This window comes from Taeniopygia guttata, chromosome 5, assembly GCF_048771995.1.
Source record: "Taeniopygia guttata chromosome 5, bTaeGut7.mat, whole genome shotgun sequence".
In the NCBI taxonomy this organism is placed as follows: Eukaryota; Metazoa; Chordata; class Aves; order Passeriformes; family Estrildidae; genus Taeniopygia; species Taeniopygia guttata.
Window position 1 is genome coordinate 26763760 of NC_133030.1, and position 12600 is coordinate 26776359.

At 55.9% G+C, this 12600-nt stretch overlaps 1 protein-coding gene across 6 annotated transcripts in view; it reads right to left on the reverse strand.

Annotated features, from left to right (window-relative positions):
- DGKZ (diacylglycerol kinase zeta) overlaps positions 1-12600 on the reverse strand; it is a 54754-nt gene that overhangs the window by 35771 nt on the left and 6383 nt on the right. For 2 of the 6 annotated variants that reach the window (XM_030274270.4, XM_030274271.4), the window contains exon 1: positions 10797-11100. The exons of 2 other annotated variants lie outside the window; for them this stretch is intronic. In XM_030274270.4, coding sequence (XP_030130130.2) covers positions 10797-10984 — 188 coding nt within the window. In that variant the 5' untranslated portion in view covers positions 10985-11100. Of the gene's footprint in view, positions 1-3463; positions 3563-10796; positions 11229-12064; positions 12211-12600 lie in introns of those variants that run through there. 2 more of the 6 variants (XM_072929955.1, XM_030274272.4) reach the window with 2 other exon arrangements.

Consider the following 12600-nt stretch of genomic DNA (forward strand, 5'->3'; position numbering starts at 1 on the left):
CTTGGGGCCTGGAGTGGGACTACAATAACACGATCATAACAAAATGTCACAGAGGCAGCAGCCAGCATGACAAAGGCAGCTGCTGCCTTCCCCAATGGGTGTCTCGAAAGCTGTTCACAGGAAACCATTCCCCAGAGGTAGCCAGGTCCAAAGGCTGAACTACCACTACTGCTGTCATCTCCATCATGGCAGAAAGAGCAAGTGGTCTTTGAGTGTGAGAGAGGGGTGGGGAGGACAGATAAGCAAACCCATCCATTGCCAAAGCTGCTGAGGATTTCATTCAGCCCTTTCCTCACAACACCAGAAAGGGCAGGCAGGAGGTGTTCACCTCGTTCAGTCCTCTCCCCCCTCAAAACTGCCAGCTGATGAAGGATGGAAGGTTCTGCCTTCTTCCCTACACAGGGTATCTACACATGCTTCAGAATTCCCTTCCCACTGCCGGGAAAGAGCCAGCTGCCACTAGCGTTCAAGCAGGTCCCAGCACTGTCACAGCCCCAGGGCAGCTATGCTGCCAGCTGCAGAAGGGCCTCTAGGAACAGGCTCCAGTCCATCATTGTTAAGACTCACTTACTGGGACTGGCAGGATGTTTTATCAAAGAAAAAATTAAAAATGTGCTGCAGCTAGTCAATCATTCAGAGCAAAGTAGCCTGATAAGAGATATGCGTGGTTCCTCACCAGCCCCACCTCCAGCCAAGGAAGCTTAGCACAGAGTCACAGAATGATTTGGATTGGAAGAGACTTTAAAGGGCATCTCATTGCAACCCCACTACCATAGTCAGGAACACCTTCCACTAGACCGGTAGCTCAGAGTCCCATCCAACCTGGCCTTGAACACTTCCAGAGAGGGTTCAAGCTTCCAGCTTGTCTCCAACTGCCCCATGCCCACCCTGCTCTTCTTGTCCTCTGTGGTCTGTGCATAGCAGAGACTCCTGCTGATACCACTTGCTGCTCTTCACAGTCACCACAATCCTATCTCCTTCTTGGGCTGGCAGGACCTGGACTGACAAATGAAAACAGCAATTTTTAGCAATGGAAACACCATGGAAGGGTGATCACAGTGGATTCCAGGTGGCCCCAAAATCCCTTCCAAGTCAATCTGACCACCAAGAGACCAGGGCACTAATTCTCCAAGTCCCTGGAGGCAGCAGGAGCAGGAAGCCTAAGAGTCCTCTCCTCAAGTTCAGTCATGCAGACCTTGCTGCCATTCTCCTCCTACTTCTGTGACTTAGTAAGCCCTCAGCTTGTTAACATGCAGACAGGTGAATGGGTTGTGATGGAGACCAGAGGCTCCCAATGCTGCTGTCACAGGTTTCAGTCTGCTGTGTTCAAGCAGAAACCACTGCTCCAGGCCAAGAGGCTCCCCAGGCCCACACAGCCCTGAGCAAGACTTTCCATGTGAGGAGATCCTGGTCCCACGCACCTGAAACCACATCACAAGTGGCAGCCCCTGCAGTTGTCTGCAAGGGGGAGAACTGCTCAGCATCCCTGAGAAACCCAGTCCCCAGTGACCTTTCTACACCACAAAGCCTGAGACAGGAAAGACACCTCCCAAGCCTTCATCATGACCCTGTGACTAAGCAAAGCACATGCTGACATGCCACACAAGTGGCATTTGTTAGCTGTGACCCTGTTACTGATATAATGTCTAACCTTTGGTTTCACTTTTTCACCTCATAGCAGCAAGTTTTTTCCTCCCACACTTCATATCAAAAATGAAGTAACTTCTTTTAACAATGTTAAATCTATTATTTCTTGGCTTTGCTGAATGTCAGCTTGTCCCACTGCAACAAATGGGAGGGCAGGAGGAAATGTTGGGGTTTTTTATCCTCCACCCTTTTTGTTCTAAATGCCCTCAGCATATCTGGTCTTATGTGCTTCCTTTTCTTCTTTCATCTCAACATCCCCACATCTGCCAGAATCACTGATGGGCTTTTTTCTCCCATCATCCTTCAGAGAGGGGAAGAAGCAATGCTCATGAAGAGAGCAAACCACTGTCTCCCTTCCTAGAATGCACTAGCACTTTAGCAGAGACCAGTAACACAGGGCTGCCTTGCTCTGCTTCCTGAGTTTCTCAGCTCCTCCTCTCATGCCCACAGAGACACTGGGTGCTTCAGAGACTTGTGGTGTGGGAGGAATGACCCAGACTCCAGGTGCAGAAATTGGGTGGGTGCCATTATGAGGCTCTGTGCGGTACCAGGACATGCAAGCCTGTGCTGTGGGGAGTTGGCTGACAGCTGCCTTGGCTGGAGCTTGCCTCTGAGCAACAGCCAGCCCATGGCAGCAGCTGACCAGTTTAAACCATCAAGCTCACCAGCCACTTCAGCCACAGCAGCATAAAAAAAGCTCTATGCAGATGTTTTGCCAACCCCTTTCTTGCAGAAAGGAGGAAAGCAAAACCAGGAGCGATGAGTCAAGGCCAGCAACCCTGCAGAAGGGACGTGTCACAACACCCAGCTGAAGTCAGCTGCAGGGAAAGGGCTGGAGTTGCACAGCAGAGCACCAGAGCTCTGAAGAGCGACCGTGCCCTCTGGTGTTCAATGCACGGCTCTTTGGATCTCTCCAAAACCCATTCACCTCCCCTACGAAGAGCACAAACGGCCTCCTGCTCCCAACACCTCCAACCACAGGACTCCCAAACAGCCCTGGGAGATTTTTGTGTCTACAACATCAGACAAACAAGAGACTGAGTGGCAAACTCAGTAAGGCCCGGGATGCCATGCAGAGAAACTGTGTAGCAGAAGCCAGGAAGAGCAGTAAGGGTCTTCCACTGCGGCACTCACACACGTGCAGCCAAATCCTGGCCAGGCTGATTCGCTGCTCTACAAAGACCAAGGCATAGGGACCCGGGAGTGGAACACAGGAATTTGTCACTCCCTCCACATTTCCTCAGGAGCACTTGTGAGGGAGGTAATGGCTAGCCCAAACACCATGGCTAGCCTAGGAACTGGCTCCCACACAGCAACTACATCCCAGTAATGGTGATTGTCTCCCAGGCCCTGTTTTTCCACCATTTCTGGCAGTCATAGCCTTACTGAACTTGAGACTGCTTCAGCTAAATTTTATCATGTATTATTATTTAATTTAATAATTTAGCTAAACCACCCTCAGTGCTGTCACCTTAGGTCTTACAAGCATTCAGCATGTACTGGGTCTAGGTGCTCATGCCCACACTGGCTGGGACATAGAGGAGGAAGAGCTCAACTGACCTTCAATCCAAACTCCAGCAAAACAGAATCTGCCATGTTAGTCAATCAAAGTCAAGTAGCAAGCTACCTCTAGAACAAAGTTAGTGACACAGGCATGAGGCAAGCAGCCTGACTTTCAGTGGCCTTGGTTAGTACAGACACATGAGGGTGAAGTGGGGTGAGACGTGGGTGGGAGGGAGGAGAGCTTTTGAAAAGAAACGTTGCGGTAGCTGCTGGGACTGCACAGCCTGTGCAAGCCAATAAAAATACCACATACGTATACACCGCTGGCCGGTGCTTTATCCTCCTGGATCCCCATCGGCTGGGCTGGCTGCCCTGGAGACAAGGGAAGACACCTTTGTGGGGCAGGTGAAGTCTAGGGACACAAAGAGAGTGGTCAGCAAGCCATGAACATGCCTGGCTGCTCAGCACACAGCACTATCCTCCCCCACCCCAGTTTTGCTGCCCCAGTGCCATCTCTCCACCACACGCTCTCCCCTTGCCTTGGTACTTGCAGATCCCAGGGGCTCCAATGGCACCTGTGCCACCACCCCTGCTGTCAGCCAGGGAGGTCAATGCAGGCAACACACCCATGAAGCTGGAGTCACCATCACCGTTTTTCCCTAAAGAGCCAGTCAGCGAACATGAAGCACCACACTCCTACATCTGGGATACTAACCCAGACAACATTAGATTCAGCCAACTGCCCACCTCTAGCCCAACCAAGCCAGCTGCAAGAGGGCACACAACTCAGGGAGCAGTGCCAGGCTGGCACAGAAAGAGAGCCCTGCTTCCCTTCATCCTTCCCTGTGCTGGCCTGGTTCCTGGCTGCCTTCTTTCGCCTCAACTGCTGGGTGCAGGCATGGATTTGAATTTCAAATAAATCATGAAGGTCCTTTCCATGCCTTGCACAGAGGAGCATTGTTTGGGCAGGGCAAAGCATTTCACCTGTTCCTAACTCTCTGGCCCTTGTGCATGGGCACCAACCCTTAGGAGCCCTGACTACCACCAGTCAGGGGCTGTGTAGCAAAGCTCTTGATGACTCAGTGCAGATGGGAAGTGACATTCTTGGGATCCCTCTGACACTCACCTCCACCACACCTGCTTCCTCACTCATCCAAACAACAAGAAAACTTGTGGGTGGGTAACGTTGTTTGAGCCCAGGTGGGGAATCCTCAGCAGTAGCCTCTGGTGGAAAATCTCCTGGCCCCATGCTGACCTGCAACCCTGCTGAACTGGGGAGCAGGACACCTCCTTCCATGCATCCTGGCAGCTCTCACAGAACAGGAGCCCTGTAGCTTCATAATCCTGACATCTGCTAGCCTCACACGGGTAGAAAATCCCTGCAGAGAATCCCACCCCACCCCCTGCCACACTTCAGCAGTGGCAACTGCCATATACTAGCTGCCAGAGTGCCCTACGCAATGTCCTCTTCTGTGGTGACCTCGAGCTTGGGCAGTAAGAGGCTTAGCCCTGGATCTGCCAGAGCCACGGTAGCAAGGCAGGACGATGTGCAGATAAATCAGACCAAGTGGGAACTTTCACATGGAGGGGATGGCACTTGACCATCTGCATTGCCCCCTGCTCCCTCTCTGAGATGGCTACAGGCCACAGCCAGAGGCTGGGAGCTCAGGAGGAGGCTCCAAGCCATCTTATGTACTTCTACCCCATGATTCTCCATCCTCATCCTGTTGGGGAGTCCTGCTCTAGAGTGGAGGTGGGGCCGTGCACAGCCAGAGGTGAGCAGGCAGCAAGGAGTCCCCTTGCTCTCTGTTTCCGGATCCACACCTGGGCTGACAATGGCAAGCAAGGGACAGGCTGTTTGGCACACACGTTTCCTGTGGAAGCCAAGCTGCACCAAAACAAGGGGGAAACCTTCTGCAAGAAGGCTCTATGTTAGTTGCCCTGACTTCCTGGGCCAGCCAGCTGGGACACATGACTTTCTTCAAAGCCATAGCATGTGCTGGAGCCTGGGCTACTCCAGCCCTGCAAAGAGACGAGATGCTGCTGGGAAGCAGGGAAAGGGAGACAGGGTGAGCAGAGCTGGGAAGAGGGCAAACACTAGGCTCTTGCCTGTTGGTGCTGGGTGGGATTTTCACACCCTGGCTGGGTGCCCCCATGTGCAGCTGAGACTAGAGCCTGCCACAAGCTGGCATCCTGCAATAATGTCAGGGAGCCAACAACAGCCCATGAGACACACCAAAGGAATCTCCCACCAACACGGAACACATGGAGGACAGGGCAGCAGCCAAAAGATGGGACTTCCTCCAGCCAGACTTCCTTCTGCTCCCAGAGTGGGACTTTCCCACCAGCGCCATGTACCTGCCACCCTGCACGCACAGCTTGGGCAGCATCCTGCAGTCCCCCAAGAGACAGGCCTCCAGTTCTCACAGCTGGGCAGGGCTTCTCTGCAATGATGCATGCTTAGCTTATTTCCCCAGGCCCTGAACCACTGGGAAGGGCTGATAGCCTTCAGCTGGGCAAAGCTCAGCCAGGCTATTTCCAGCCATGGGAGCAATGGTCACAGGTAGAAACTGGAAGTGACAGCCTAATCCAGACAGCACAGCCTGTCTGGCAGCCAGGGCTGAGACAGGAGGCCCATTAACTCCTCCTGTCTGGGACAGCATGGAGTGGGAAGAGATCCTCTCAGCTCCTCAGCCTGGCACAATGAGGAAGAGCTTCCCCTGTGAGCAGAGCTCAAAGTTAAGTACAGAATTAGCACCCTAAGGCATCAACCCCTAAACTGCAGGCAGGAAGAGAACAGCACTGGGTCTAACACATACGTCTGGTGTGGACAGGACTCCAGTCCTGCTGGGCACTGGCCTGGCCAGCACAGTCCCACTGCTTGCCTTGGCAGATCTTCACCCTCCAGCGGGTGTCCTGATGGGGAGAAGAAGAAAGCCTCCCAGCTCCCAAACACAGACTGCAGTTGCTGCTGCATCTGCAGGTTGCAACAGAAACAGAGTATACTTTTGTATTGCTGGAGAGCTGGCCTAGGGAAAGCTCTTGAGCTCAGCATTGCAAAGACAGAGCCACTTATTATCCCCAGAGCTTGATGCCAGCTCAAGAACCAGCAGGACAGGTTTCCCCTATTTCCACATCTAGCCTGCGTTGCCAAGCCAGATCTGCACCAGAGTCTACCTCCAAAAGTCTCCAGCAGAAGCCATTCACCTCCTGCCAGTACCACATCTCTTTCAAAAAAGATTGGGGGCCCAAGGGTCAAGGAGTCTTAACCTGCAGCCCTCACTCTACTCTTGAACTCAGCATCTCAAAGTCAGCACTGGTTCAAAAGAACCAGCAAGCAAGCAAATTCATGGCGGAGAGATAACTCAGGCGCTTCAACTCACAGAGTCACCTGGGAAAAAGAAAACAGAGCTTCACTAAGAGCAGAGCTGCAAGTTAAATTTAGAGGATTTGCCAAGTCTCTGGGGAGATTGTCTACTCCCCAGGCACTGCAGGATGATGAGTGAAGGAAATCCTGGTGATGTGTCTCCCACCACCTGCCAGAGCTCAGGTTGCCCTTCATGAGAGCATCACCCCCATTGCAGAGAACTCTCAAAATCTAACAGCTCTCAAACTCTCCCCGCTTGCACCACCCCGGCCTCTCCCCTCTCAACACTGTATCCTTGCAAAGACCTGTGCTCTCAGCGCCTGACTCTCTTCCTATTGTTTTTGTTAAAAGGAGGAAAGCAGTCAATCATCCTCCCTCCTTTCAACCCCTTGAGGAGATTACACTGTTTCCTGGAAAGGGTGCTCCAGCTCCTAAGAAGATTAGTGGAAGGTATCTATGCCCATGGTGGACGGGTTGGAACTGGATGATCTGTAAAGTCCCTTCCAACCTAAACCATTCTGTGATGCTATAATTAAAGGTCCTGACACCTTCTCTGAGCAGGCAGGTATCACTGTAGCAGCCCCTGCCAGGATCTTGGGAAGCTGCCAGTGGGTGCCTGGGACTGGAGAGACAAGGCAAATGACAGGTAGGGTCCACACCACGGAGGACCTCAGCCTCTGGAAGCAGTCAGACCCCCCATGCTGATCCTTCCCTGACCTATCTCACAGCCCCACTCTGAGCTGGCAGCTGTCCCAGCCTGGCTCTGCTGTGAGGCTGCATTGGCTGCCAACAGGTACAGCTGCTCAGCGTGCCCAGTGCTTTATTTTTCCCCTCGTTGAGAAAAAAAGTCCCTGAGCAGAGATCGCAGAGCAAACTCAGCAGCGGAAACAACTCTCTCGGCACATCCCATCTGCCCTGAAAACAAGCCCAAGTGTCACTGCAGGGGACAGCTGGGGATTCCCACAGGCGACACTGGCCCAGGCCCAGCCAAAGCTACCCAGCCATCACCTCTGAGCAGGATGGGGAGCAGAGGCTGGAGGGTTTCAGAGCTAGAGGCACACAAAATCTGTATGTATGGAGAAGTATAGGAAGATGATTGCTCAACAGCCAGCTGGCAGCAAGGTGCTTGCTTTTTGAAAAAGCTTGTCCCAAGGGAAACATTGCTCTCAGCCTGCCAGCCTGCAGAGCACAAACTTCACGCTCCTCACTACCGTCTGGTCTTCCCCCAAGGCACCTGGGACTTACCCCACTGCACAGCCTCTCTACTGCACCTGCACAGAGGAAAGTGGGTGCAAGGGCCAGCAGCTTTGAGGGCATGCCCCACACAGCAGGTATGGGGAGGGCTGGGCTGCTGTCCCAGTGGCACATCATTCTCAGCTTTCACATAGGTGTAAGCATCAAGCTGCAAAAAAAACAGTGACAAGTGACATCCCAGAAAGATGTAGGCGGGTGCTCGGCTCAGTTTCTTGAGTGCCGTTTACCCACAGGCTGAGCCACCCACAAACCTTTCCTGGGGCAGTGGCAGGCACCCCCAGGTTCATCTGCAGGCTCCAGCCAAAGGGTCACAGACAAAAACTTGGTCTCATGCTCTGCTGGACTACCATCTGCCAGCTGCCCCACTGGTGGCTACGGCCCCTGCTTATGCTGTCACAACAGCCATTACACATACTTCTTTTGAAGTGGGATTTGTTACTGAAGCTCTGAAGCCCACAGGGAAGATCCATTTCACTGGCATCCCACTTCACTGGCACGGGGCGAGCAAGAAAGAGGCATCGTCCCCAGTGCTTACACTCCTTCCCCAGTTCCTCCCTGGAAAGGGTAAACTGCAGTTCACTCACAGCACAAGAAACAGGGCACCTAGAAAGGCAATTTAATCCTAACCACCTCTTATCTGATCAGCCCCAATCTCTTTATCAGCCCAATTAAAAGAATTACCCATCCACAGCCCGGATGCATGTATTGTGCACTTGTCTCTGTCAGCTCTAGAGCCAATTACTCCACCCTCCTGTAAGGCAATTATAAGGTACAGAAATAAGCCTGCTTGCAAAACACAGCACTAATGTATCATACCACCGGAGGCCAGAGCTTGGGGGCTCACCTTTCTGTTGCTTTAAATCTCCTGATGGCTTGCCTGCCCTGGGGACAGGACAGGCTCTCTTGTCATTTTGCAGACCCCTGCCTCCCTTGGCCATGCCTCGCAGTGTTGCTACAGGCAGAGTCCAGCACAGGATGCCCACCTCAGGAAACCTCTCCCCTTGAAGCCAGGGCTATCCAGAGATCCACTCGTGCCAGTGAGTGAATTCCTCCCAATTACCTAAGCTTCCTCTAGACCTGTTTCCTAGCCACATATGGCTCTGGGTAAAGTCAGAATAGAAGCGGGTACAAATTTCCTCACTGATGGCTGTTGGAAAGCATTTGGTGGGTAGGGGCTGGCTGTACCTATTGACAAAAGGAAGTGCAGCACAGCCTTCTCTCGTTATTCCCCCAGAGGAGGTGAAGAAACTTCATGCCATCCTCTGCTCCAACACTCAGGTGGGCAGGAATTCAGTGGCGTACAGCCAATTATCCTGCATGACTTCCCATCGAGTTTACCTCCCACTGGTGTGTGTGGGAGCCCCTTCAATCTCAGAGGGCCATGGGAATCTCTCCTCACTACCCTGCAGCTCTGGGTGCTGCATTCATCACCCTGAGCCAGGGGGAACTGGGTCCCTCCATCAGCAGCAGAAGGGCAAGAATGCACTAAACAACCCCGTGGCCATTTCCAGCTGTCTTGGGGGGCCTACTGGCCTCCTCCAGCTCCTCCTGCCATCCCACTTTGCCTCTCCCCTTGTGTCCACACCGCAAAAGGTTGTTCACATGTGGAGAACTTCCCCTTGGCTCTGATTTACATTGCAGTAACAGCAGACTGAAGCCCCAGGACTCAGAGAAAGAGGCCACACAGATTTGGAACAGGCAAGATACTGCGAGGAGCTCAAGGCAGCCATTGCTGACAGCTTTGAAACCAGAGCAGAGAACATCGCTCTGTGGTGCAGTGACCTTGCAAGCCATCCACTCCCAGGTCCGGCTTGGATGTGGAGGTTGAAATTGGAGCCTTTCCTCTCCATTCAACACGTGTGATACCACTCTGGTAGCACTGCATCCTGCTTCAATTGCTCCCATATACCAAAAATACTCGTAGAAAGTTTGTCACGAGGACACCAAAATGGCTAGGGGTAAGAGTTATCAAGTACAAGGAAAGTATGAGATAATAGGGGCGGTTTGGCCTGCAGACAAGTTTGAGGGGGAACATTATTACTATCTCCAGCAAACAAATGGGAAAGTACAGAGAAGATTGGGTCAGATGATGCCCAGACATACACAGTGACAACCTGAGAGAGACCAGGCACAGGCTGTAACAATGGAAACTTAATTGTTATTAGAGGAAAAAAATTCCTGAGTAGCTGAAGCACAGGAGTGGGTGTCCATGGAAGCTGTGTTCTCTACACCCTGGCAACACTCAAAACTCAACATCAGTAGCCTGATCAAATTCGACCCTGCTTTGAGACAGCAGTGGGGACCAGGCAGTCTCCAGAGGTTCCTTCAGACCTCAGTTATTCAGTGTTTTCAAAGACTTCCAGATAGCAGAGGTACCAGGCTCTGGTACTTCGAGGTACTTTGCTTACAAGGTCGAAATCCCCACGAGGCCAACAGAGAGGGTAAGGAAAGCACAAGGAGCCCAGCTGGCTCTGGGACGGACGCATGAGAAGCCAGGATCCCAGCCGGCAGCACGGGACGAGCACAGCCATCCCCCGGCGCGGCAGGACTGCCACTGTCGCAGGCGAAGCACGGGACGGGCGTGCGGGGATGGAGACAGGCAGTTCTGGGCGGGTGGAGGCGAATCCCCAAGAGACGAGGCTCTGATTCCACGGGGACGACAGCGCGCACAACGAGGGCAATGCTCCCTAACTTCCCATCACTCGGGCCAAGAGCTTGAAAGGAGGGAAAAGCAAACTCACCCCACTCCATCCTCACACCCTGTCCCGCATCTCCCTGCGGCTGCGCTCAGTCGGGATCAACCCTTCGACCGGGCCTGGTGAGGCGGTGGGAGGCTCTTCGGGAGCCGGCGCTCCGCCGCCTCCGTTCCGGATGCTCCAGCCGCCTACAGCCAGCCCCTGCCCTGGAGCCGAGCTCCCTCCGGCCCGCTCCGCCGCCAGGTGCCGGGCAGCGGCGCAGGCACCACCCGGAGCTCGCATGCCCGGCGGGACCCGCCGTCCCGCCGCCCGCCCTGCCCGGTGCTCACCTGCGCCCGAAGAGCTTGAGGCCAGTGAAGCGCTTGTTGCTGTGGCGGCGGCCCAGCGGCGGCGGCGGCGGTCCCCACTCGGGCTCGGCGCTGCCTGACGCCCCGGAGGAGTCGGCTGTGCCGGCGGCGGTGTCGGAGGAGGCGGCGGGGGGCGAACCGCCGGACGGCGGGGGCTGAGCCGCCTGCATGGCCGAGCTCAGGGCTCGGCGCCGCCGCCACCGCGGTTCCGAGCCAGAGGAGAGCACCGGGGGCGGGCGGGGGGCGCGGCCGGCTCGGGCTCCCGCCCCACCGGGGCACGGACAGGCGGGCAGGAAGTGCGGCCGCTCGCCGGTGGCACCGGCGGCCGCGCCGCCAGCGCCGCCTGCCGAGCACGGAGATCGGGGCTGGCGGCGGAGCCCGTCCCGTGGCCCCGCGCCCGGCGCCGCCGCCTCAGGAAGCCGCGTGTCAGCCCCGCCGCCGCCCCGCGCTCGGAAGAGGTTCGGCGGCAGAAGCGGAGCCTCCCCCTGCCTCCGCCTCCGCCTCCCATTGTTCACCGCCGGACGGAGGGGACGGGGCCAACAGTCTTGCCGCCGCCGCCACCGCCCTCTCCGGGGACCGGGAGCCACCGCTGGCCTTGTCGCCGAGGCCAGCACCGAGGCTCTTACCCAGGCCAGAGAGCGCCTGCCCGGTTTCTGTCTGAGCCCAGCGACATCGCTGGCTCAGCGGGCAGGGGCAGGGGCAGGGGCTGGCCTGCTTGCCATGGTTGCCAGTCCAAGCAAAGAGCATCCCTCCCAGCCCTCCTCTGCATGGCCGCAATGGCAGCTTCCCCGCTTCCCAAGGGTGTGGAGCCAGGCTGAAAGCCGGGGCTGCGGGGACTGCCAAGACAGGGCCCTGGCTGCCCGCTGCACGGTGCTCCTGCCGACCCTTAACACCCTGGGTCAGGTCCCACTGGCAGACTCAAACACCAGCTATTTCCAAGAGGGCTGGTGGCGATGGGGACACACTTGCCAGTTTCCCTGCAACTGAAAGCTCAGGCAACGCAGGGCTGGCCCGCTCTGCTCACAGGCTTGGCGTCAAAAGCACTGGCGCGGCCCTCTGACATCCTGGCTGGGAGGTTGTGCTGCGCAAGCCCAGGCACTAAGAGAAGAGGAGGGGATTGCGGGCAAGGCGCTGGGCAAGCACAGGAAGCCTTTCCCCCAACCCCCAAATCATGGGCTGTCAGCGCTCGCCACAGCACCTTAACCCCCCAACAACAACAGGAAGGCAGCAGAGCCCAGCTCGGTGGGTACCTTATATCTACGTCCCCCGGAGGGCTCTGGGGAACGTCCCAGGAGCGATGCCGCCACATCTGCCGCAGCATGAGCTGATGCGCTCAGCCAGCCCGGGGTTCACTCTCGCTCTTCCTCCCCCAGCAGCCGCTTTCCGGAGTCATCCCGAGGGCAGGTCCCTGGCAGTGCTCCGCCGCCCGGCCGGGGCCCCGGCTTTGTTTGCACCCTCCACCTGGTTCCTCTCTCTGCACTTCCTGGAAGTGCGAGGGCGGCTGTCATTGCAGCCGGTTGCGGGGCCTTCTTCCCACGGCGCCGGCCACCTCCTCTGCCAGGTCGTCTCCAGTGAAGCCTCGTGTGCACCCTCAGCAAGCAGGAGCACGTCCTGGCACGCTGGGCTGCACGCCGAGGAGCCGCACCTCCCTTGATGGGTGGTTCTTTGAATGCCCCCAGACTTGAGACAGCCCCCTCTCCCGAAGCTGCCCCAGCACTGCCATGCACACCAAGGCCATGGCAATGGGGTTGTCCTCCTGCCACCCACCCTGGGCCATGCACATCCT